The following is a 24,917-nucleotide window of genomic DNA, read 5'->3' on the forward strand; positions in this document are numbered from 1 at the left end:
CATTATATATTTACAGTTTGTTCTACTGACAGTATATCTATAAATATTTTTACAGCTTGTTCTACTATCATTGTATCTATAAATGTACATACAGCTTGTTCTACTATCATTGTATCTATAAATGTACATACAGCCTGTTCCACTTTCATTGTATCTATAAATGTATTCGAAGCTTGTTTTACTGTCATTATATCTATAAATGTATTCAAAACTTGTATTACTGTCGTTGTATCTATTAATGTATCTACAGTTTGTTCTACTGTCATTGTATCTATAAATGTATTTACAGCTTGTTCTACTGAGAGCCGCCTGAGACATCAAGTTATTGTTGAAACAACGTTCGTAGGACGCCAGGGACTGGGTACAAGTCATGTGCAGCACTGGGGGACATCAGATAAAGCCGACAAGAGGAAGATGGTACAGGAAAACATCAGGAAAATGGAGGAGGAAATCAGGAAAGCCAAAGTGGTGAAGATGGGAGCCCAGGGAGCATGGACGAGATGGGGAACTACAGACAGAAGACTGTCTTGGTCGGACATCTGGCGCATGGAACCTTGCCGAATCCAGTTCCTGCTGAGGTCAGTTTACCTCCTTGCTTTCCTCGCCTACTAACCCCCATATATGAGGCCTGACTGAGACTCCAGACTGCCCATTGTGCAACTGACCAGGAAACCTTGCGCATGTACTATCAGGATGCAATATCGCTCTTACGCAAGGACGCTACAGATGACGCCATTATAAGGTGCTCCGATTTCTCGAAACAAAAGTGCAGACTTCAGTCAAAACTGAAGTTTTTCTCCTTATGTAACTTATATGAAAACTTACGACTTAAGTAATTTTTATTTCGAGAAATCGGGGCCAGGCTGACATCCTGGAGAGGGAGAGGATTAAGAAGCGGAAGCCTGCGACGAATTGTACATTCATCAATTTTGTACGAGTCGAAGATGGAGGACACACTTCTTCAACTGTTCACCAGGGGGAATCCTTGACGGCGCACATAACCGGGAGATGTGGGTCGATCTAGACAGGAGACTGGTATTTCCCGACATCATCCAGACCAATCTGCGTCCAGATATCCTCATATGGTCAACACAGGGAAAGAAAATGGTCATAGTGGAATTGACATTTCCATGGGAAGAAAGATGTGAGGAGGCATTTGAGCGAAAGAAGGGGAAGTATGAAGAATTGGCAGGAGACATCAGGGCCCTAGGGTGGAGTGTTTGGGTCTTCCAAATGGAGATCGGATGCAGATGGTTTCCTGCACATTCAACAAGGAGAATGTTTGCAGCACTCGGTGTGAAGGGCAGAGACAGGAAAGCAGCAGTGGACCGAATGTCAAGAACAGCAGAGAAGTCTTCCAGCTGGCTGTGGTGGAGACGACAAGACATGGACTGGAAGCTATCCACAGATGACGCTGATGACGTCTGTGGAGCTGTAAACCAGGGATTGTATTTAGGTAATATTACTATACTGGACTGCCAGTGACTTCCAGGAGAGACTGGATGGCAACCAAGGACATATTGGAGACGCTGGAAAGACAGATGGCATCTAGGAACAGACTAGTACCAGGATGAAGTGGGGCAGCTTCGCACTTCACAGTACCCGCGAGGATACAACCTACAACCAGCTACGAATTGACATACAGAGCAACACACCCAGAGTCTTCCGAGAGAGGGGGAGGATGAAAGATAGAGAGGACAGACAACACGGCAAAGGCTAGGCTCGTCCAACGGACTTTGACTGGAAAGGAAGTAGAGTTCAAGTGCCACTGTGGGAAAGTCTGCAAAAAACTTCGAGGCTTACGGATCCATCAGGCGAAAGCGAAGTGCCAAACTGAGGAGAAACGGCAGCAGCGCACAGATACATGTATACCATCAGGTGAGACGCAGGAGGTTCCCAGCCAGGATTTACAACAAAGTGCTGAAGACCTCTCCGCTGGTGTGTCGTCACAGCGAGACACCGCGAGTTCACTTGAGGGAGAATAGGGTCGAGGAACTATAGCAGATGAACCTACAGTCGAAAGGAGGAGAAAAGTGGCCTCGCATAAACGACAAGGACACATGGAAACAACTAGATGAGGATTTGGATACGATGCTGGAGACAACACTGCAAGGTGGAGTGGAGAGAACGATTAAGTCCTTGACAACAATTATGTACACATTGGGATGTGAAAGATATGGCACAGACGAACAGAAAAAGCAAGCTAATTCCCACCAACCGAACAGAAGGTAACACCAGATTAAGGAATCGGTTCAGAAGGTCGAACATCACGGAGAGGATCGGTTTGCAACAGCTGCGAGACGACCTCAGGAAACAACTGAGATCACTTCAGAACGCTGAGAACACCAGAAAACAAGAGGCCCAGAGGGCCTGTATCGCTCACCTGGTTTGTAATGCCAAATAATTTTCTGAATACAGGTTCATTGTTTCTTTTCTGAAGGAATTTTAATATTAACCTCTAAATCCCCTATTGGGCCCCACCCCTCCTGCCCCCTGGGGGTCAGAGCCAAAATTTATACAAGTTCTGTTCCCCTTCCACAAAGGATGTTTCTGCATGGCCAAATTTGGTTACATTCCATGCAGAACTCTATGACTAGTAGCGATTTAAAGAATTTACCTCTATTTCCCCTATTGGGCCCCACCTCTCCTACCCCCGGGGGATCAGAGCCAAAATTTCTACAAGTTCTGTTCCCCTTCCCCCAAGGATGTTTGTGGCCAAATTTGGTTACAATCCATGCAGAACTCTATGAGAAGTAGCGATTTAAAGGATTTACCTCTATTTCCCCTATTGGGCCCCGCCCCTCCTACCCCCAGGGGATCAGAGCCAAAATTTATACAAGTTCTGTTCCTCTTCCCCCAAGGATGTTTGTGGCCAAATTTGATTACAATCCATGCAGAACTCTAGGACAAGTAGCGATTGATAGAATTTACCTCTATTTCCCCTATTGGGCCCCGCCCCTCCTGCCCACAGGGGGTCAGAGCCAAAATTTATACAAGTTCTGTTCTCCTACCCCCAAGGATGTTTGTGGCCAAATTTAGTTACAATCCATACAAAACTCTAGGACAATTAAGTAGCAATTTATAGAATTTACCTATAATTCCCCTATTGGGCCCCGCCCCTCCTGCCCCGGGGACCAGAGCCAAAATTTATACAAACTCAGTTCTTATTCTCCCAAGGATATTTCTGGCCAAATTTGGTTACATTCCATGCAGAACTCTATGACTAGTAGCGATTTAAAGGATTTACCTCTATTTCCCCTATTGGGCCCCACCCCTCCAGCCCCCGGAGGGCCAGAGCCAAAATTTATACAAGTTCTGTTCCCCTTCCCCCAAGGATGTTTCTGGCCAAATTTGGTTACAATCCATGCAAAACTCTACGACTAGTAGCAATTTATAGGATTTACCTCTATTTCCCCTATTGGGCCCCGCCCCTCCTGCCCCCGGGGGGTCAGAGCCAAAATTTATACAAGTTCTGTTCCCCTTCCCCCAAGGATGTTTGTGGCCAAATTTGGTTACAATCCATGTAGAACTCTATGACAAGTAGCGATTTAAAGGATTTACTTCTATTTCCCCTATTGGGCCCCGCCCCTCCTGCCCCGGGGGGGGGGGGGGGGTCAGAGCCAAAATTTATACAAGTTCTGTTCCCCTTCCCCCAAGGATGTTTCTGGCCAAATTTGGTTACAATCCATGCAGAACTCTACGACTAGTAGCAATTTATAGGATTTACCTCTATTTCCCCTATTGGGCCCCGCCCCTCCTGCCCCCGGGGGGTCAGAGCCAAAATTTATACAAGTTCTGTTCCCCTTCCCCCAAGGATGTTTGTGGCCAAATTTGGTTACAATCCATGTAGAACTCTATGACAAGTAGCGATTTAAAGGATTTACTTCTATTTCCCCTATTGGGCCCCGCCCCTCCTGCCCCCGGGGGGTCAGAGCCAAAATTTATACAAGTTCTGTTCCCCTTCCCCCAAGGATGTTTCTGGCCAAATTTGGTTACAATCCATGCAGAACTCTACGACTAGTAGCAATTTATAGGATTTACCTCTATTTCCCCTATTGGGCCCCGCCCCTCCTGCCCCCGGGGGGTCAGAGCCAAAATTTATACAAGTTCTGTTCCCCTTCCCCCAAGGATGTTTGTGGCCAAATTTGGTTACAATCCATGTAGAACTCTATGACAAGTAGCGATTTAAAGGATTTACCTCTATTTCCCCTATTGGGCCCCGCCCCTCCTGCCCCCGGGGTGTCAGAGCCAAAATTTATACAAGTTCTGTTCCCCTTCCCCCAAGGATGTTTGTGGCCAAATTTGGTTACAATCCATGCAGAACTCTATGACTAGTAGCGATTTAAAGGAAATGTTGACGGACAGACGGACGGACGGACGACGGACGACGGACGCCGCGCCATGACATAAGCTCACCGGCCCTTCGGGCCAGGTGAGCTAAAAAGGACGTTCCAGGTTAGGAGTCGAAACGTTCAGGGAGAAGAGGACCTGGCTGATGACGTCTGTGGAGCTGCAATTCAGGGATTGCTTTTAGGTAAAAGTATTTAAAATACAATGACTAAAACTCCATTACAACAATCTACGGAAATGGTTTATTATTACATTATTTGTATTACTGAAAGTCAACATTTCAAATAATACATTTAACTAACAGAAAATGTTCAAATACACAGTTATTCATATGTTAATATGTTTATAGGTACATATATTAATCTGTATAAAGGTACATATGTTAACCTTTATACAGGTACATATGTAAATATATAAGTACATATATATAGTACATATATTTGAGCAATAAAGAATTGTTTTCTGTTATACCAACTGGTCACTCCCATAAATGAGTAAACTATGGATGAATTAGGATTAGGTGATATACGCTCCAAATGTAGACAATGTTCTGTAAATTACCTTGTACAAGATGAAGGGATGACGAGAAACAATAAAGAATAAAATGTGTAAGATATTTGGAATTCAATAACACAGAAGTAGATGATGTGTCAACACCACAACACTTAGCAATCTGATTAAAATACACATCATCAGATACACTATGTTATATCTATTCAGACAGGACAACAATCATTTTGGGATTTTTTCGTCCATCCATTCTGATCTATCAGAGTTACTCCCCTTCGTTTCACTTCGTCAGTCCTCTTCATTTTCTCCGGAACTCACAGAAGTAAGCGAGATGTTCCGATTGCCTGTCAGAAAACTGTTTCAAAATAAAGTCTTTTTTTATTGCTAGTAATCTACCGGGACTCTCTGCCTATTAGAGCTTCCATGGTTTACCATTCGTAATAACAAATATATCGTTAACATAAGCACATTTTTTTCTGATGAATTCTTTGAATGCTGTTACACACAGTAAAAAAATCAAGAAACCTATATCATCACATAAAAAACAAAGTATTGATATTGCTTGTCAAATAACTATTATATAATACATATATTGTTAGAAAAACATGGTGGTGAATCGAACTCGGATCCTTCCGATACTGTGTGGCGATTCAATAACGTGAGCTAAGCAGAATTAAGCCAAACAGTGTTCAGCTTTTGATTCATTTATCCACTACGTTTTTCTCGTTTGTCGGTACCAGGGCATCCGAGGACCACTTTATAGGGATAATATAAGGATTTAAAAAACATTACAGGTATTAGGTTTACGGCTTGATATGTTTGTCGTACAGTATGTAGAATGTTTCTTATGCTTTCTTCACGATTCAATACTTCCTACTGGATAACGATCTTCCAAACATCAGTACTGTGACATAAAGTACTCGCTACATTTATAGTTCAAGTAAGTTAACTTAAATAACGCAACTGTTCATTTGTCCGGGCTCTGCCGGAGTATCAAAATTTCTCTCTCGCCGCTAGGATTAAAGAACTCTCTCTCTCTCTCTCTCTCTCTCTCTCTCTCTCTCTCTCTCTCTCTCTCTCTCGCGCGCGCGCGCGCGCTTTTCCTCTCTTCCTATGTATCTTTTGTTACGGGAACAAATAGAAATCTGCATTATATAATTTTGTTGTGCTAGATTTTCTTAACATGAGATGGGCATAGTAAATTTTTTTTCAACTGAATTGCTCTAATCAATCTAGTATCGATTCAGAAAAATCAATTGTATACCGTTATTTTTTATGTTCCTCTAAAAGTGTTCATATTCGGAGAAACGTATATCGGTAATCTCCCTTTAGTTCTTACTAGGCCACGAAGAGTCTGGCATGTACAATTGTATTATGTTATTGTTTATGATAAAGAATCTGTTTACAAATCTTTCTATCTTTTCGTCGATTCGTCTATGACATATCTGGGGCCGTATTCGTTCATTAGGGTCGTAATCGCTAAAACAGCAGTTTCCAGCGGAAAACTTTGCTTTATCAAACTGAAACCAGTTTTTCAACAAAATGTTGATAGCAGATTCGTCATATTGGTGACATTTGGCATAAAGTCTTCCTGAAAAATCGAAATCACAGTTAGTTCGAGATCCGGGGGGCGCAAGACACGCAGGATCCATAGTGCAGGAGAGAAGGTGCTTCATAAAATGTTCTCTGAGCTCGGCCGTATTGTGCATGATTAAAGCGAATATTTCAATATGTGGATGTTTGGATAACTCTTTTCTGTCAGTCTTGATGAACTTGTACATGTCGGGGTGTGTAACAGCGAAGGTCGTGTAACTGGCCGCATGTCCTAAAACCAGAACACTGGTGTCGTGAGCTTTTGGGTATTGCGACAGTAGTTTCTTGGAATTCTTCAAACGCATTTTGTGGTTCAACCAGGTGATGTGTTCAAACTCGGTTACAGCAAGCTATAAAAAAAAGTTATGTAATAAATACTTTTAAAATGAAGGAAACAACTAAATAGACGTTTCCACATTAATATAAAGGGCCGATAGTGTTTGGACACATTTGCAAATCTGTGTAGTATCGTGGAACCAAGTGGATGCCGACATCCAAACACTTACACATTATAGATAAAAATCGATTGACATTTCTAACACTTATAATCTACAGATCATACATTGATCTTTTATAAGAACTTATTTGTCAAAAACTCTTAAATAGCCAGTTGCTATCAGGAAGTTAAAAGCATTGCATCTCGGGTTAATAAGTACTTCTATTTTCAATATTTTCAATATTGTTATAATATTTTTTCATTTTATTCTCTTTTTTCAAACGAACGTAAACAAAGCACTTAACTCCCTACGGGCCAATCTTTAATATATTCTTTCGAGAAGACTTATATCAACTGTTGTAATTAGTGTAGAATACGTACGTGCATAACAAGAGGCCGCCAATGGAAGTTGGTGACGTTCTGCACAAACTTAGGAAATACGTCCAACAAAAGGTGACGCATGCGTACATTGCACATAGCTGACAACTGAAAGTTGAAACAAAATTTAAACACACGGAAGGAAGGAAGAAAGGAAGGATGAGAGATATGTACTTAACATCCTTATCAATTGACTGCAAAAACGAATATGAAAGTGTGTGTTTAGCGCTACAGTGGAGCTAGCTCATGTTTACAATTTCAGATACATTAAGGTCAATCTAAACACATACCAATTTGTGTTGTCGTGGCTCAAGGTCGATGTCATAGACATAAATCTTCTCGTCTGGGAAGAAGCGTTGTACCGAAAGGATCAGCTGCTCCACTTTCAGGATGTCTTTTTTAAGAGCAGCGGTGACGAGGTTTGGCAGACCATGATCGTGAGGACGCACGACTTCTCGATAACTCTTGGGAATCTCCTCAACTTTCTTTACCGCCTCCTGGATTTTCTGCACTTCCTTGGCGGGTTCCACTTCCGGATTGTTGGGTGGCGGCTCCTCCTGGACTCCAGCAGGATTCTTGATTTCATCGTAAGTATCCTCCATTATATTTCCTATCTCCTTTTGAATTTCCTGTTCCGCTCGATTAATGTTCTCGTTTTCCAAAACATCCTCTTTCAAATCTACAATTTGTTCAAATGGAGCTTGGTCAACTGGAGCCGGGATCTCATCAGCCTCTATAATTCTGGCACTTTCTTCAGCCCGATGCTCTGCCACATTCTCCTCGTTTGCTTCTTTGAAAACTTGATTTTGATCTAAGGGCTTACCAAAAGTTTCTTGGTTTTGGGCCATATTGTGCTCATTTTCTCTGAATATCCTTTCGGCCATATCTTCAGCTTTTCTATCAACACTTTCATGATGGTTACCGTTTACATCATCCAGTATCCGACCGCCAGGTGGCTCTTGGTTAACCGGAACTTCCACTGGCGCCGCGTCGTGGAGTGGCTCGTTTTTACTTTGAAGGTTGATGCTATCTTCGATTGGTTCTTTGTTTTGTTGCAGTTCCTCGACATGATGAGCCTACGATAAAGAGAGTTATCGTTTGAAAAGCGATTGAATTATAAACAAACTGTATAATTGTTACAAAGTAAATTCAGACTATGCTCACAAATTATACAATAATGGTGGAAATACTTCCTTAACATCATGGAGTAAATTCTTGTTACATATTTATATAAATGTATCTTTTTTAAAATCTCCTAGATCCGCCATGGACATGTTCATGAAGGGTGCACGGTTTCAACAACTCGAATTTTCCCCTTTGTCACCAATAATATATTTACCTGAAATATCTCCCGGTATATGGAGTGGATTGCTATTCCAAGAATAATCAAGATGACGTATTTCAGAATTTTCTTGTAACTGATTCTCTTGACCCGGAAGGACTTGGTCATTTGCACTGCGCCACCGAGTTCTAGGCTACCGATCGGGTCACGCTGGTTTTTTCTTCCTCAACATGGTACTACCAGTCTTATGGACAGATGGCGATGTATTCCCCCTCACAGCCTGTATACGGTCCGTGGTCGTGAGTTAACACTTCTCTAATTACTGACGTTGTTTTCTAAGAACACAAACCTTTCCACGAATAATCTCGTTTACTTTTAGACGTGGATGTTACAGTTCCCGTGAATTGGCCTACAAACACAAACGGCTCAGCTAAACCTTGGTCCTTCTCGGATAGTTTCTTTTCAAGTTCCTTTTTCCAAACGTATTTGAAAATCACGGTTCCAACGTAAACTCAAAGTCCACAAATGGTATATATCCACTCTGAAATTATAATGTCCATGAGTATTTGAAATTTCAAACTTCTTTAGAGTTCACTTTAGTAGTTCTTTTGATAGAGTTCTACGTTGATGTTTCTGTAAGCGTAAGTAGTTCACGCGTTTGGTACAACTAAAGGCTTCGGAGGCTGTTCGATAGATAACGACTGGGTGTATCGGGAAGTAGATGTGGCAATCAATTTAACGTGTCTCCGCATTAACAGATGTCGCCGAACAGAAATCTTAAATCGATCCGATTTGTAAAACGTTGTCGATAAAGATGGGATTCATTGAGACTGAGTTAAACTTGTTTCTGATGTAGTGTCATTGCGAACGAACATATCTATATGTCGCGGTGTTTAAATTCACCATATATATAATATGTATTATATATGGTGTTTTAACTACATGCGCTGTGTATTGTCTTAATTTACATGTCCCTGTGTCTGTCTGAATTTACATGTCCCTGTGTCATGTAATGTCCTGTACATGTAAATCTGTGTGTGTAAGTTGTTATGATGACGTATGAGAGGCGAGAGAATGGATTGGTTGAATGTGTCACATTGACCCTGCATGACCCTGTCCTTGGTCGGTGAGGTTAGGGTAATGCATAGAGTCATGTGACAGTAAATTAAATGTTATTTGTAAATATATGTAACTCGGAAATTAAAATACATTTTACTATTATAATATAATAAATAGATACCTGTTTATATTTTATACCTTACAGTATAAATATAGAAGATATAGTAGTCGGTTCATTTATGTGTCCCTATATATTGTCAGGTATTGTTCTTTTTATTTCAGGGTTATCTGTCTCCGTTTGTGTGTAATAAATATTGTCAACTGTTAATAGCTGTTGGATTCTATTTGTGTACTCGTGAACCAATACCCATATTATAATCACTCTCGTGACATATATGATAAAACAGAAACCTAATTTGGTGGACGGCAGATAGAGGGGACCCCTAGCTATAGGTGCCAACATAGAACGGGTTTTACAACAGCGACGAGTAATAGCACAATTTGAAAGAGAAAAACGTGCTTCCTGTTTCAAATTAATGATTTTAAAAACAGGTAAAATTAATTATCTTCATTGTCATTGTGGCACACAACATTTTAACAAGAAAAGATGGTAAAATCAGGCTGCAATATAATAATCCTTAGTAATATTTAATAAAGCAAATATGGTTGTAAATTAATACTGATATACTAGGAAAGTAGTGAGACAAGAATTCTACTCCCTTTACACAGACTTTTGATATATTGCAGCTGCAGCAGGGGATTCAGAGAGATTGTTTGTTTGTTTGATTTTTTGTTGGGTGGGTGTATTCTTTAGGAAACCCATCATCCAGACAGAATGTTTATTGTCCTTGATTATTGCTATTATATATAATTAGTTGGTCAGAATATGGAGTTTTCCCCTGAAATAAATACGTAGTTGCTGTTACTGGATGGTTTAAGCTTGACGATTTATATACGTGTGTTTCTTGTGAACAGTTATTACAGAAGTGCAATATATCATTTCAGTCATCCTCGATACTCCAGGGGTTACTATTACTGACGTTATATCCACCCCAGGACTATCTCATCTGAACCAATCACAAGCCTGCATTTGACCACTATATACAGAGCGACGCCAAACTTCAAAGCCACGGTGTAGTTATACGGCTATTTTGATGTACATCAAAAGGCTTATTTACCTGTTTAGTTCTGTTGCACTCAGTTTAAAGGGACAATTCAGGCTAAATTAACATTAAAATTTGTACATATATCGGAAAAAACAGTTCTAATGGAAATTAGATCAGCTGGTTTTACTGTAATATGCCAGAAAAGCCCATAGTGGTGAAATGCATGTGGAGTGTTCAAACTCGTTCGCTGTCCGCCATTACACATTGTGGTCGAACTTCTTGTATGCCGAACCCTGTCCCTTGCTCGTAGAGTAATTAATCATAAGTACACATGTACAGTAATTAATCATTAGTACACATGTACAGTAATTAATCATAAGTACACATGTACAGTAATTAATCATAAGTACACATGTACAGTAATTAATCATAAGTACACATGTACAGTAATTAATCATAAGTACACATGTACAGTAATTAATCATAAGTACACATGTACAGTAATTAATCATAAGTACACATGTACAGTAATTAATCATAAGTACACATGTACAGTAATTAATCATAAGTACACATGTACAGTAATCAATCATAAGTACACATGTACAGTAATTAATCATAAGTACACATGTACAGTAATCAATCATAAGTACAAATGTACAGTAATTAATCATAAGTACACATGTACAGTAATTAATCATAAGTACACATGTACAGTAATTAATCATAAGTATACAGTAATTAATCATAAGTACACATGTACAGTAATTAATCATAAGTACACATGTACAGTAATCAATCATAAGTACACATGTACAGTAATTAATCATAAGTACACATGTACAGTAATTAATCATAAGTACACATGTACAGTAATCAATCATAAGTACACGTGTACAGTAATTAATCATAAGTACACATGTACAGTAATCAATCATAAGTACACATGTACAGTAACACATAAGTACACATGTACAGTACTTAATTATAAGTACACATGTACAGTAATTAATCATAAGTACACATGTACAGTAATTAATCATAAGTACACATGTACAGTAATTAATCATAAGTACACATGTACAGTAATTAATCATAAGTACACATGTACAGTAATTAATCATAAGTACACATGTACAGTAATCAATCATAAGTACACATGTACAGTAATTAATCATAAGTACACATGTACAGTAATCAATCATAAGTACACATGTACAGTAATTAATCATAAGTACACATGTACAGTAATTAATCATAAGTACACATGTACAGTAATTAATCATAAGTACACATGTACAGTAATTAATCATAAGTACACGTGTACAGTAATTAATCATAAGTACACATGTACAGTAATTAATCATAAGTACACATGTACAGTAATTAATCATAAGTACACATGTACAGTAATTAATCATAAGTACACATGTACAGTAATTAATCATAAGTACACATGTACAGTAATTAATCATAAGTACACGTGTACAGTAATTAATCATAAGTACACATGTACAGTAATTAATCATAAGTACACATGTACAGTAATCAATCATAAGTACACATGTACAGTAATCAATCATAAGTACACGTGTACAGTAATTAATCATAAGTACACATGTACAGTAATTAATCATAAGTACACATGTACAGTAATTAATCATAAGTACACATGTACAGTAACAATAAGTAACATGTACAGTATTAATCATAAGTACACATGTACAGTAATTAATCATAAGTACACATGTACAGTAATCAATCATAAGTACACATGTACAGTAATTAATCATAAGTACACATGTACAGTAATTAATCATAAGTACACATGTACAGTAATTAATCATAAGTACACATGTACAGTAATTAATCATAAGTACACATGTACAGTAATTAATCATAAGTACACATGTACAGTAATTAATCATAAGTACACATGTACAGTAATTAATCATAAGTACACATGTACAGTAATCAATCATAAGTACACATGTACAGTAATCAATCATAAGTACAAATGTACAGTAATCAATCATAAGTACACATGTACAGTAATCAATCATAAGTACACATGTACAGTAATTAATCATAAGTACACATGTACAGTAATTAATCATAAGTACACATGTACAGTAATTAATCATAAGTACACATGTACAGTAATTAATCATAAGTACACATGTACAGTAATTAATCATAAGTACACATGTACAGTAATTAATCATAAGTACACATGTACAGTAATCAATCATAAGTACACATGTACAGTAATTAATCATAAGTACACATGTACAGATTAATTAATCATAAGTACACATGTACAGTAATTAATCATAAGTACATGTACAGTAATTAATCAAAGTACACATGTACAGTAATTAATCATAAGTACACATGTACAGTAATTAATCATAAGTACACATGTACAGTAATTAATCATAAGTACACATGTACAGTAATCAATCATAAGTACACATGTACAGTAATTAATCATAAGTACACATATGTACAGTAATTAAGCATATAGTACACATGTACAGTAATTAATCATAAGTACACATGTACAGTAATTAATCATAAGTACACATGTACAGTAATTAATCATAAGTACACATGTACAGTAATTAATCATAAGTACACATGTACAGTAATCAATCATAAGTACACATGTACAGTAATTAATCATAAGTACACATGTACAGTAATCAATATAAGTACACATGTACAGTAATTAATCATAAGTACACATGTACAGTAATTAATCATAAGTACACATGTACAGTAATTAATCATAAGTACACATGTACAGTAATCAATCATAAGTACACATGTACAGTAATTAATCATAAGTACACGTGTACAGTAATTAATCATAAGTACACATGTACAGTAATTAATCATAAGTACACATGTACAGTAATTAATCATAAGTACACATGTACAGTAATTAATCATAAGTACACATGTACAGTAATTAATCATAAGTACACATGTACAGTAATTAATCATAAGTACACATGTACAGTAATTAATCATAAGTACACATGTACAGTAATTAATCATAAGTACACATGTACAGTAATCAATCATAAGTACACATGTACAGTAATCAATCATAAGTACACATGTACAGTAATCAATCATAAGTACACATGTACAGTAATTAATCATAAGTACACATGTACAGTAATTAATCATAAGTACACATGTACAGTAATTAATCATAAGTACACATGTACAGTAATTAATCATAAGTACACATGTACAGTAATTAATCATAAGTACACATGTACAGTAATCAATCATAAGTACACATGTACAGTAATTAATCATAAGTACACATGTACAGTAATTAATCATAAGTACACATGTACAGTAATCAATCATAAGTACACATGTACAGTAATTAATCATAAGTACACATGTACAGTAATTAATCATAAGTACACATGTACAGTAATTAATCATAAGTACACATGTACAGTAATTAATCATAAGTACACATGTACAGTAATTAATCATAAGTACACATGTACAGTAATTAATCATAAGTACACATGTACAGTAATTAATCATAAGTACACATGTACAGTAATTAATCATAAGTACACATGTACAGTAATTAATCATAAGTACACATGTACAGTAATCAATCATAAGTACACATGTACAGTAATTAATCATAAGTACACATGTACAGTAATCAATCATAAGTACACATGTACAGTAATCAATCATAAGTACACATGTACAGTAATCAATCATAAGTACACATGTACAGTAATTAATCATAAGTACACATGTACAGTAATCAATCATAAGTACACATGTACAGTATTTAATCATAAGTACACATGTACAGTAATCAATCATAAGTACACATGTACAGTAATTAATCATAAGTACACATGTACAGTAATTAATCATAAGTACACATGTACAGTAATTAATCATAAGTACACATGTACAGTAATTAATCATAAGTACACATGTACAGTAATTAATCATAAGTACACATGTACAGTAATTAATCATAAGTACACATGTACAGTAATTAATCATAAGTACACATGTACAGTAATTAATCATAAGTACACATGTACAGTAATCAATCATAAGTACAAATGTACAGTAATTAATCAAATTAATCATAAGTACACATGTACAGTAATCAATCATAAGTACATGTACAGTAATAATCATAAGTACACATGTACAGTAATAATCATAAGTACACTGTACAGTAATTAATCATAAGTACACATGTACAGTAATAATCATAAGTACACATGTACAGTAATTAATCATAAGTACACATGTACAGTAATCAATCATAAGTACACATGTACAGTAATTAATCATAAGTACACATGTACAGTAATCAATCATAATACACTGTACAGTAATAATCATAAGTACACATGTACAGTAATCAATCATAAGTACACATGTACAGTAATTAATCATAAGTACACATGTACAGTAATTAATCATAAGTACACATGTACAGTAATTAATCATAAGTACACATGTACAGTAATTAATCATAAGTACACATGTACAGTAATTAATCATAAGTACACATGTACAGTAATTAATCATAAGTACACATGTACAGTAATCAATCATAAGTACACATGTACAGTAATTAATCATAAGTACACATGTACAGTAATACAGTAATTAATCATAAGTACACATGTACAGTAATTAATCATAAGTACACATGTACAGTAATTAATCATAAGTACACATGTACAGTAATTAATCATAAGTACACATGTACAGTAATTAATCATAAGTACACATGTACAGTAATTAATAATAACTATACATGTACAGTAATTAATCATAAGTACACATGTACAGTAATTAATCATAAGTACACATGTACATTAATTAATCATAAGTACACGTGTACAGTAATTAATCATAAGTACACATGTACAGTAATTAATCATAAGTACACATGTACAGTAATTAATCATAAGTACACATGTACATTAATTAATCATAAGTACACATGTACAGTAATTAATCATAAGTACACATGTACAGTAATTAATCATAAGTACACATGTACAGTAATTAATCATAAGTACACATGTACAGTAATCAATCATAAGTACACATGTACAGTAATTAATCATAAGTACACATGTACAGTAATTAATCATAAGTACACATGTACAGTAATTAATCATAAGTACACATGTACAGTAATTAATCATAAGTACACATGTACAGTAATCAATCATAAGTACACATGTACAGTAATCAATCATAAGTACACATGTACAGTAATTAATCATAAGTACACATGTACAGTAATCAATCATAAGTACACATGTACAGTAATCAATCATAAGTACACATGTACAGTAATTAATCATAAGTACACATGTACAGTAATCAATCATAAGTACACATGTACAGTAATTAATCATAAGTACACATGTACAGTAATTAATCATAAGTACACATGTACAGTAATCAATCATAAGTACACATGTACAGTAATTAATCATAAGTACACATGTACAGTAATTAATCATAAGTACACATGTACAGTAATCAATCATAAGTACACATGTACAGTAATTAATCATAAGTACACATGTACAGTAATTAATCATAAGTACACATGTACAGTAATCAATCATTAGTACACATGTACAGTAATTAATCATAAGTACACATGTACAGTAATTAATCATAAGTACACATGTACAGTAATCAATCATAAGTACACATGTACAGTAATTAATCATAAGTACACATGTACAGTAATTAATCATAAGTACACATGTACAGTAATTAATCATAAGTACACATGTACAGTAATTAATCATAAGTACACATGTACAGTAATTAATCATAAGTACACATGTACAGTAATTAATCATAAGTACACATGTACAGTAATTAATCATATAACATGTACAGTAATTAATCATAAGTACACATGTACAGTAATTAATCATAAGTACACATGTACAGTAATTAATCATAAGTACACATGTACAGTAATTAATCATAAGTACACATGTACAGTAATTAATCATAAGTACACATGTACAGTAATTAATCATAAGTACACATGTACAGTAATTAATCATAAGTACACATGTACAGTAATCAATCATAAGTACACATGTACAGTAATTAATCATAAGTACACATGTACAGTAATTAATCATAAGTACACATGTACAGTAATTAATCATAAGTACACATGTACAGTAATTAATCATAAGTACACATGTACAGTAATTAATCATAAGTACACATGTACAGTAATTAATCATAAGTACACATGTACAGTAATTAATCATAAGTACACATGTACAGTAATTAATCATAAGTACACATGTACAGTAATTAATAATAACTATACATGTACAGTAATTAATCATAAGTACACATGTACAGTAATTAATCATAAGTACACATGTACAGTAATTAATCATAAGTACACATGTACAGTAATCAATCATAAGTACACATGTACAGTAATTAATCATAAGTACACATGTACAGTAATTAATCATAAGTACACATGTACAGTAATCAATCATAAGTACACATGTACAGTAATTAATCATAAGTACACATGTACAGTAATCAATCATAAGTACACATGTACAGTAATTAATCATAAGTACACATGTACAATAATTAATCATAAGTACACATGTACAGTAATTAATCATAAGTACACATGTACAGTAATCAATCATAAGTACACATGTACAGTAATTAATCATAAGTACACATGTACAGTAATTAATCATAAGTACACATGTACAGTAATAAATCATAAGTACACATGTACAGTAATTAATCATAAGTACACATGTACAGTAATTAATCATAAGTACACATGTACAGTAATTAATCATAAGTACACTGTACAGTAATTAATCATAAGTACACATGTACAGTAATCAATCATAAGTACACATGTACAGTAATTAATCATAAGTACACATGTACAGTAATCAATCATAAGTACACATGTACAGTAATTATCATAAGTACACATGTACAGTAATTAATCATAAGTACACATGTACAGTAATTAATCATAAGTACACATGTACAGTAATAATCATAAGTACACATGTACAGTAATCAATCATAAGTACACATGTACAGTAATCAATCATAAGTACAAATGTACAGTAATTAATCATAAGTACACATGTACAGTAATCAATCATAAGTACACATGTACAGTAATTAATCATAAGTACACATGTACAGTAATTAATCATAAGTACACATGTACAGTAATTAATCATAAGTACACATGTACAGTAATTAATCATAAGTACACATGTACAGTAATCAATCATAAGTACACATGTACAGTAATCAATCATAAGTACACATGTACAGTAATCAATCATAAGTACACATGTACAGTAATTAATCATAAGTACACATGTACAGTAATTAATCATAAGTACACATGTACAGTAATTAATCATAAGTACACATGTACAGTAATTAATCATAAGTACACATGTACAGTAATTAATCATAAGTACACATGTACAGTAATTAATCATAAGTACACATGTACAGTAATTAATCATAAGTACACATGTACAGTAATCAATCATAAGTACACATGTACAGTAATCAATCATAAGTACAAATGTACAGTAATTAATCATAAGTACACATGTACAGTAATCAATCATAAGTACACATGTACAGTAATCAATCATAAGTACACATGTACAGTAATTAATCATAAGTACACATGTACAGTAATTAATCATAAGTACACATGTACAGTAATTAATCATAAGTACACTGTACAGTAATAATCATGTACATGTACAGTAATTAATCATAAGTACACATGTACAGTAATTCAATCATAAGTACACATGTACAGTATCAATCATAAGTACACATGTACAGTAATCAATCATAAGTACACATGTACAGTAATTAATCATAAGTACACATGTACAGTAATAATCATAAGTACACATGTACAGTAATTAATCATAAGTACACGTGTACAGTAATTAATCATAAGTACACATGTACAGTAATTAATCATAAGTACACGTGTACAGTAGTAATCATTAGTACACATGTACAGTAACATCATGTACACATGTAATTAATCATAAGTACACATGTACAGTAATCAATCATAAGTACACATGTACAGTAATTAATCATAAGTACACATGTACAGTAATCAATCATAAGTACACATGTACAGTAATTAATCATAAGTACACGTGTACAGTAATTAATCATAAGTACACATGTACAGTAATTAATCATAAGTACACATGTACAGTAATTAATCATAAGTACACATGTACAGTAATTAATCATAAGTACACATGTACAGTAATCAATCATAAGTACACATGTACAGTAATTAATCATAAGTACACATGTACAGTAATTAATCATAAGTACACATGTACAGTAATCAATCATAAGTACAAATGTACAGTAATCAATCATAAGTACACATGTACAGTAATTAATCATAAGTACACATGTACAGTAATTAATCATAAGTACACATGTACAGTAATCAATCATAAGTACACATGTACAGTAATTAATCATAAGTACACATGTACAGTAATCAATCATAAGTACACATGTACAGTAATCAATCATAAGTACACATGTACAGTATTCAATCATAAGTACACATGTACAGTAATAATAATCATAAGTACACATGTACAGTAATTAATCATAAGTACAGATGTACAGTAATAATCATAAGTACACGTGTACAGTAATTAATCATAAGTACACATGTACAGTAATCAATCATAAGTACACGTGTACAGTAATCAATCATAAGTACACATGTACAGTAATTAATCATAAGTACACATGTACAGTAATTAATCATAAGTACACATGTACAGTAATTAATCATAAGTACACATGTACAGTAATTAATCATAAGTACACATGTACAGTAATCAATCATAAGTACACATGTACAGTAATCAATCATAAGTACACATGTACAGTAATAATCATAAGTACACATGTACAGTAATCATAATACATGTACAGTAATTAATCATAAGTACACATGTACAGTAATCAATCATAAGTACACGTGTACAGTAATTAATCATAAGTACACATGTACAGTAATTAATCATAAGTACACATGTACAGTAATTAATCATAAGTACACATGTACAGTAATTAATCATAAGTACACATGTACAGTAATTAATCATTAGTACACATGTACAGTAATTAATCATAAGTACACATGTACAGTAATTAATCATTAGTACACATGTACAGTAATTAATCATAAGTACACATGTACAGTAATTAATCATAAGTACACATGTACAGTAATTAATCATAAGTACACATGTACAGTAATCAATCATAAGTACACATGTACAGTAATTAATCATAAGTACACATGTGTACAGTAATTAATCATAAGTACACATGTACAGTAATTAATCATAAGTACACATGTACAGTACAGATTAATTACTGTACATGTGTACTTATGATTAATTACTGTACATGTGTACTTATGATTAATTACTGTACATGTGTACTTATGATTAATTACTGTACATGTGTACTTATGATTAATTACTGTACATTTGTACTTATGATTAATTACTGTACATGTGTACTTATGATTAATTACTGTACATGTGTACTTATGATTACTTATGATTACTGTACATGTGTACTTATGATTGATTACTGTACATGTGTACTTATGATTGATTACTTACTGTACATGTGTACTTATGATTATTACTGTACACGTGTACTTATTAATTACTGTACTGTACTTATGATTGATTACTGTACATTGATTATGTACTGTACATGTACTTATGATTACTGTTACTGTACATGTGTACTTACATGATTAATTTACTGTACATGTGTACTTATGATTAATTACTGTACATGTGTACTTATGATTAATTACTGTACATGTGTACTTATGACTTATGATTAATTACTGTACATGTGTACTTATGATTAATACTGTACATGTGTACTTATGATTAATTACTGTACATGTGTACTTATGATTAATTACTGTACATGTGTACTTATGATTAATTACTGTACATGTGTACTTATGATTAATTACTGTACATGTGTACTTATGATTAATTACTGTACATGTGTACTTATGATTAATTACTGTACATGTGTACTTATGATTATTACTGTACATGTGTACTTATGATTAATTACTGTACATGTGTACTTATGATTGAATTACTGTACATGTGTACTTATGATTAATTATGTACACGTGTACTTATGTTGATTACTGTACATACTTATGATTATTACTGTACATGTGTACTTATGATTAATTACTGTACATGTGTACTTATGATTAATTACTGTACATGTGTACTTATGATTAATTACTGTACATGTGTACTTATGATTAATTACTGTACATGTATACTTATGATTAATTACTGTACATGTGTACTTATGATTAATTACTGTACATGTGTACTTATGATTAATTACTGTACATGTGTGTACATTATGATTAATTACATGTTATGATTAATTACTGTACATGTACTACTTATGATTAATTACTGTACATGTGTACTTATGATTAATTACTGTGTGTACTTATGTTAATTACTGTACATGTGTACTTATGATTAATTACTGTACATGTGTACTTATGATTAATTACTGTACATGTGTACTTATGATTAATTACTGTACATGTGTACTTATGATTAATTACTGTACATGTGTACTTATGATTAATTACTGTACATGTGTACTTATGATTAATTACTGTACATGTGTACTTATGATTAATTACTGTACATGTGTACTTATGATTAATTACTGTACATGTGTACTTATGATTAATTACTGTACATGTGTACTTATGATTAATTACTGTACATGTGTACTTATGATTAATACTGTACATGTGTACTTACTTATGATTAATTACTGTACATGTGTACTTATGATTATTACTGTACATGTGTACTTATGATTAATTACTGTACACGTGTACTTATGATTAATTACTGTATTTATGATTACTTACTGTACATGTGTACTTATGATTACACTGTACATTTGTACTTATGATTAATTACTGTACATGTGTACTTATGATTAATTACTGTATGATTGATTATTACTGTACATGTGTACTGTATTATTACTGTACATGATTGATTAATTACTGTACATGTGTACTTATACTGTACATGTACTTGATTAATTACTGTACATGTGTACTTATGATTAATTACTGTACTTATGATTAATTACTGTACATGTGTACTTATGATTAATTACATGTGTACTTATGTTGTTACTGTACTTACTTATGATTAATTACTGTACATGTGTACTTATGATTAATTACTGTACATGTGTACTTATGATTGATTACTGTACATGTGTACTTATGATTAATTACTGTACATTTGTACTTATGATTAATTACTGTACATGTTACTGTACTTATGATTAATTACTGTACATGTGTACTTATGATTAATTACTGTACATGTGTACTTATGATTAATTACTGTACATTGTACTTATGATTAATTACTGTACATGTGTACTTGATTAATTACTGTACATGTGTACTTATGATTGTACTTAATTAATTACTGTACATGTGTACTTATGATTAATTACTGTACATGTGTACTTATGATTAATTACTGTACATGTGTACTTATGATTAATTACTGTACATGTGTACTTATGATTAATTACTGTACATGTGTACTTATGATTAATTACTGTACATGTGTACTTATGATTGATTACTGTACATGTGTACTTATGATTAATTACTGTACATGTGTACTTATGATTAATTACTGTACATGTGTACTTATGATTAATTACTGTACATGTGTACTTATGATTAAATTACTGCTTACGATGTACTAATGATTTTAATTAACTTACACAGTATGATGAGCTTGAGAGATTAGAATTAGATTGTACTAACGTGAGAGGAATCTTATGATTGAGATATATATGTAATATGTGTGTACTTATGATTAATGTGATGTAACCACGAGATAGCTTAGATTGAGAGATGACAGTACTGTATGTTATACTTATGATTACAGAATACTTAGTACGAGTGTGTACAGTATGATGAGAATTACTGAGAATATTTTGTACTGAATATGATTGATTACTCGTCTCACAGTTATACTTATATTTGATTTACTGTACACGTCGTACTTATGTATTGAATTAACTGTACATGTTGTACTTATGATTAAGTACTGTACCACTTGTTACTTTATTGATTAATTTATTGTACGTCGTGTACTTATGATTAATTTATTTACCTGTACATTTGTACATATGATTGCAATTACTGAGTATACATGAGTATAGTACTTATTATTGATTACTGTTACATTATGTACTTAATGATTAAGTACAGTTACACGCTATACGTAATGCTTTATTATTTAAACATCGTGTACGTGTGAATCACTTACTATATATTAAAAGTATGTGAACTACGTATGAGTTATTAATTAAATGTACTGTGTGTGAGTAACTAATGCGAATTTACGTACATGTAACATGTATACTTATGATTTTATTACTGTTACCATGTTTACGAAATGATTGATATTACTTTTGACATGCTGGTGTACCTTATGATTGATTACTGTAAATGAGAGTGACTTATGAGTGACTTCCTGCTACAGATCGCCTATCTTATGAACTTGGTTTATCTGTTACAGGTGGTCAATTTTATGACTTGCTTACTGGTACATGCTGTTACTTGTTGATATTGATTAACGGTGTTACGTGTTGTATGGCAGATTAAAGGACCTTTACAGTTTACGCGCATGATGTTGGAGTTATGTTTAATTACTGTACTCATGTGGTGTACTAATGGTTTATATTACTGTACTATGCTGGTACTTTTGAAATAATTACTGATTACAGTGTGCACTTATGATTGATTACTGTACATTTGGTACTTATGATTGATTGATTTACTGTATTATGTGTTCCTAAAGACGTATTTTCTGTACATGGATAGTACCGCTACGATTGATTACTGCTACATAGATGATACTTATTGATCAGAAATTCGTGAACATTGGTTTATACGCTTATGTAGTGCATACACTATATTCCACGTGTATATTTGAATGAAGTTGACAGATTACTGAGTGCATTTGTCTCGAATAATTATTGATTAATTGAATCGATCATGAATTGCATTTACTGTATGTATTGACCTTGATTACTTGTACGATGGTGCTGTACTCCTGAGATAATATTAACTGATCCATGTGTGACCACCTAGTTGATTTAGTGTACCTGGTTTTACCCCCCCCCCCCCCCTGCGTGACGTGTAGCTAATTGATTAATTTCTTGTTAACGTCTGTACTTGATGGATAAAGTACTGTACACGTGTTAGTTATTATGGATTACTGTTCATGTATACTGTCTTGAATTATGTTATCTGTATGATTCTTCCCATGTACAATATTTAATACAAAAGTGATTATAAAATAGCTGTACACGGACATCTTTATAATTAATTTGTACTGCTACGCACGTATACCTTATTTATTAAATACCGTATAGTAGATACTTAATGCTTAATTATAGTTACAATGTGAACTTTTGATGAATTACTGTCTCTACAATGTGTTACTTATGAGTTGAATTACACTCTTCCATGTGTTCTTCTGGATTGAATACTGTTATATATGTACTTCATGATTGATTACTGTTCAGGGGCCTTGGTACTTCATAATTTAAGTGTGTTACTGTGACGAATTCTTGTACTTAGGCATGAGTTGCAGTACATGTGTACTTATGCTTACATACGTGTACTACGAGGACTTGATTAATATTGATTACTTGACATGGTGTAGCTATTTGCATTGAATTTTACGTTACACGTTGTTTTTATGATTAATTATAGTACTCATGCAAATGATAAATATAATATGATAACATTACATCTGTACTCATTGATGGAATACTTGTAGCGTTGTAATTACTGCTGTAACTCATGTGTCAGACTTTTCATTCTAATCGATTTAATTACTGCTAGCAGTGTCAGTACTTATGATTGATTACTGTACGTATGTGTAACATAAATGATTAGATTAACTCGAGTACAGTTGCTGAACGT

The 24,917-nt window shown here is 33.5% G+C and overlaps 1 protein-coding gene across 1 annotated transcript; it reads right to left on the reverse strand.

Moving 5' to 3' along the window:
- Positions 1 to 5,461: 5,461 nt before the first annotated feature.
- LOC138307749 (uncharacterized) lies at positions 5,462 to 9,614 on the reverse strand. The gene is made up of 4 exons (XM_069248613.1): positions 8,607 to 9,614; positions 7,558 to 8,343; positions 7,271 to 7,375; positions 5,462 to 6,803 (listed from the first exon to the last, which is right to left on the reverse strand). The coding sequence occupies exons 1-4, from the start codon at positions 8,715 to 8,717 to the stop codon at positions 6,189 to 6,191; spliced, it is 1,617 nt and encodes a 538-aa protein (XP_069104714.1). The 5' UTR covers positions 8,718 to 9,614; the 3' UTR covers positions 5,462 to 6,188.
- Between the last annotated feature and the right edge of the window lie 15,303 nt (positions 9,615 to 24,917).

Source organism: Argopecten irradians, chromosome 14 (genome assembly GCF_041381155.1).
Source record: "Argopecten irradians isolate NY chromosome 14, Ai_NY, whole genome shotgun sequence".
In the NCBI taxonomy this organism is placed as follows: domain Eukaryota; kingdom Metazoa; phylum Mollusca; class Bivalvia; order Pectinida; family Pectinidae; genus Argopecten; species Argopecten irradians.